The sequence below is a fragment of the Dipodomys ordii genome, unplaced genomic scaffold, assembly GCF_000151885.1.
Source record: "Dipodomys ordii isolate 6190 unplaced genomic scaffold, Dord_2.0 Scaffold99, whole genome shotgun sequence".
In the NCBI taxonomy this organism is placed as follows: domain Eukaryota; kingdom Metazoa; phylum Chordata; class Mammalia; order Rodentia; family Heteromyidae; genus Dipodomys; species Dipodomys ordii.
In genome coordinates, this window is record NW_012267315.1 from 2,349,872 (window position 1) to 2,353,478 (window position 3,607).

At 39.7% G+C, this 3,607-nt stretch overlaps 1 protein-coding gene across 3 annotated transcripts in view; it reads left to right on the top strand.

Annotated features, from left to right (window-relative positions):
* The window catches only part of Ninl (ninein-like), a 145,391-nt gene that overhangs the window by 56,300 nt on the left and 85,484 nt on the right, over nt 1-3,607 (top strand). For all 3 annotated transcript variants that reach the window (XM_013027119.1, XM_013027120.1, XM_013027121.1), the window contains exon 3: nt 1,155-1,357. In XM_013027119.1, the coding sequence (XP_012882573.1) occupies nt 1,175-1,357 (183 nt within the window). In that variant the 5' untranslated portion in view covers nt 1,155-1,174. The remainder of the gene's footprint in view (nt 1-1,154; nt 1,358-3,607) is intronic.

Below are 3,607 nucleotides of genomic sequence, written 5' to 3' on the forward strand. Positions count from 1 at the left end.
CTTCCTTCCTTCCTTCCTTCCTTCCTTCCTTCCTTCCTTCCTTCCTTCCTACCTTCTTTCTTTCCCCCTCTCCTCTCCCCAACCCCCTATTGTAGGGCTTGCACTGAGGGCCTGGCCCTGAGCCTCTTTGTGCTCAAGGTTAGTGCTCTGCCAGTTGAGCGATACCACTTCTGGTTTTTGGATGGTTAATTGGAGATAAGAGTCTCATGGGAGCTTTTCTGCCTGGGTTGGCTTCAAACTGTGATCCTCAGATCTCAACCTCCTGAGTAGCTAGGATTATAGGCATGAGCCATTGGTGCCGGCTGTATTTAAAAATTACTATAAATTTATGTTAGTGTTTTGAGGACCGGAAGATTAAATTCAGGGCCTTGTACATGCATGAGCTTATACCTGCCCCTTACTTCCTTTTTATTTCTTTTATTTTGAGATGGGTCTCAGTCAATTGCCAAGTTGGTCTTGAGCTTGTGATCTTCCTATAGTTGAGATTACAGTATGCACTTCCATACCTCTCCCTTTCTACTTTCCTTTTCTCCCCCTCTCCATCTCCCTCTGTCTCTCCTTGCCCCTTTCCTTCTACCTCAGAGTTTAACTCAGGGCCTCTTTCACTTGACTTTTTTTACAAGCTATGGAAGCATTTTTTAAATTTTATTTTATTAAGTTGCACAAAGGTTTAAGTATGACACATCTTGATCAATGTCATCTCTTCCATAATGGCTTTTTTTAAGAAATTTGAGTGGTTTTAGTCTTTCTGTACTTATCTTTTATCTTTTCCTTTCCTTTTCCCTCCTTTTTCTTTTTGAAACAGGATCTTACTGTGTGGCCCAGGGTGACCTCAAACTCTTGGGTGCAAGCTACCTTCCTGATTCAGCTTCCTAAGTAGCTGGGACTAATGGCTTAAAAAAAAATATGTGTAACAGAAATTTTTGCCTATTGATTGCCTTATGACCAGCTGTTTTATCTTGGGTCACTGTTCCCTGTTCTGGCCTCTTCTACAAAATAGAGCTGATTTCTCCAGCTGCACTTCACCCTGAGAGGGCTTTTAATGTTTCTTCTCATATATCAGCTCCCTGGTTTTCTTTTTTCTGAAGAGTAGGCAGGTGGTGGTAAGAGTGGGTGGCAAGAAACATGTCTTAGAAGTTTTCTTTTCCCTCCAGCACTACCAGCCTGCTATGGGATGGATGACGAAGAAGAGAATCACTATGTCTCACGGCTCAGGGAAGTCTACTGCAGCTGTGACAGCACTGGCACAGGCTTTCTGGACCGGGAGGAGCTGACCCAACTCTGCCATAAGCTTCACCTAGAAGAGCAGCTGCCGGCACTCCTGCAGACTCTTCTTGGAGATGACCACTTTGCCAGGGTGGGTGTGGATTCTTTTTGTTGTTATTGTTGTGGTTGTGGTGGTTGTTTTTTGTCAGTCGTGGGGCTTGAACTCTGGGTCTGGGTATTGTCCCTGAGCCTCTTCAGCTCAAGGAGAGCACTCTACCACTTGAGCCACAGCACCACTTCCAGTTTTCTGGTGGTTAATTGGAGATAAGAGTCTCATGAACTTTCCTTCCTGGGCTGGCTTTGAACTGTGACCCTCAGATCTCAGCCTCCTGAGTAGCTAGGGTTACAGGTGTGAGTCATAGATTCCCAGCTGGTATGGATTCTTTGTATGAAGAAGAGAACACAAAGCTCTCTAGTTGGTTCTCATGGTACTTGCAAACTTCGGCTGAAAAAAGACACTTGTCAAGGGAATGTTATTAGCAAATGCAATGGTGTTTCCTTCTGTGGGAATCCTGTATGGTAGAAGGACTTTTTAATTTTTTTTTGAGTATTTTTCAAAATAGGTGGTTGAACAAAGAAGTTTCAACATATCTGTTTATGAAGATAATGCATCTTGACTAATGTTGCCATGTCATCCCCCCCCCATTTCTCCTAACCCTGTATAGAATGCTTTTTGTTTTTTTTTTAAAGATTACTTTCTTTTCTTGTTTTTTTTTTTTTTTGCAATGTAGTAACTTTCATGAATTTGCACTAAAACAAACAGAAAGATGTTTTAGTGGTTTGTTGCTGGGATAGGGTAGGGTAAAGGTTTGTTTTTATATGAGTGGGTAGCCTGGTTACAAACACACTGGATTGGATCTAAGAATAGTGCATATGCTGGTAAGTCATTCAGAGATAACGTGATGATAGATTATCTTAGAACATTTTTACAGCTTGAAATTCAGCAAGCATTGGAAAAAACAAGCGCAAAACTATGCTTGCAGGAATGAAGGATACCATATCTAAGGTGCTACTAATTTCAACTGGGCCAGATAGAACATTTGAGGGAAAATTCAAAAGTGGTAGTCTGGATTATAGACTATATCTACTTTCATAAACTAGACACTGGAAAGCAGCCCTTCCCCAATGACAGAGTTACTCTTTCAATTTCTTTGCAAAATTTTGGAGTCATGTTCTGCCCCTAACCCTAAACCTAACACCTGCTGGTGATATTGTGGCCTAATGACCTTTACATTTATTTATTTATTTATTTTTCGGTGTGGCATTGATGACAACATAAAGACTGTAGTCTGTGCTCCAGTGTGATCATACCTGTATAATCACCCTGTATTCTTCCTCATATCCCTGTTTGGTCCCCTAATCAACTGAGATTGACCACTCATCCTTCTGACACTGACCTTATAGGTCTGTTTTGCCTGTTTCTGAACCTTATGTAAATAAGGAAAGATACAATATTTACTCAGTAATACTCTTTTTTGGCTTTTTCTATTCAATATTATCTTCCTATGACACATTCACATTGTTGTATCTTGTTCTTCTTGTTGTATTTTGTTCTTATTTCATAGACATGTATGATTGTTTAAATGTGTAGCAGAGTCATTTCTCCTCTCTTAGAAGAATAAATAAGCTGAGTGCCAGTGGATCATGTTTGTAATCCTAGCTACTTGGAGACTGAGATCTGAAGATTGAAGTTTGAAGTCAGCCTGACCAGACAAATTGAAGAGACTCCTATCTTCAATTAACCAATAAAAAACCAGAAGTAGATGTGTGGCCCAAGTGATGAGAGCCTTAAATAAAAAAAACAAGCAAGAGCACAAGGCTTCGAGTTTAAGCCCCCATACTGGCACTAACAACAAAAAGGCATTACTATTATAATATCATAATTTATAAGTTGTAAATTAGTATTAGTCATAAATAAGTTATAAATTATTATAAGTTATAAATTATCCTAATAAAAAGTTATAGTTGATTCTGAGACATCCCAGACTAAATAAAAGAGTTTAGCACCAATATATGAAAGAAAAATGAACCTCTAATATATGTCTTTAAATAGTTGGAAAATTATCCCACACGAAAAGTCTCAAATGCAGTGCAAAACAAAAATTGAAAAACATAACTGGAGGTGTGGCTCAAGCATTACAACATCTTCCTAGATTTAAACCTTGGGTTGAAACCTCAGCACAACAGAGAGAGCGTTATAAATATATGGATAATTTTAAATGAACATTAACTACACAAACATTCTGTGAGGAGGGGCTGGGAAGGTGGCTCAGTGGTAGAGCGCTTGCCTTGCATGCCTGAGGCCCTGGGTTCGATTCCTCAGCACCACATAAGCAAAAAG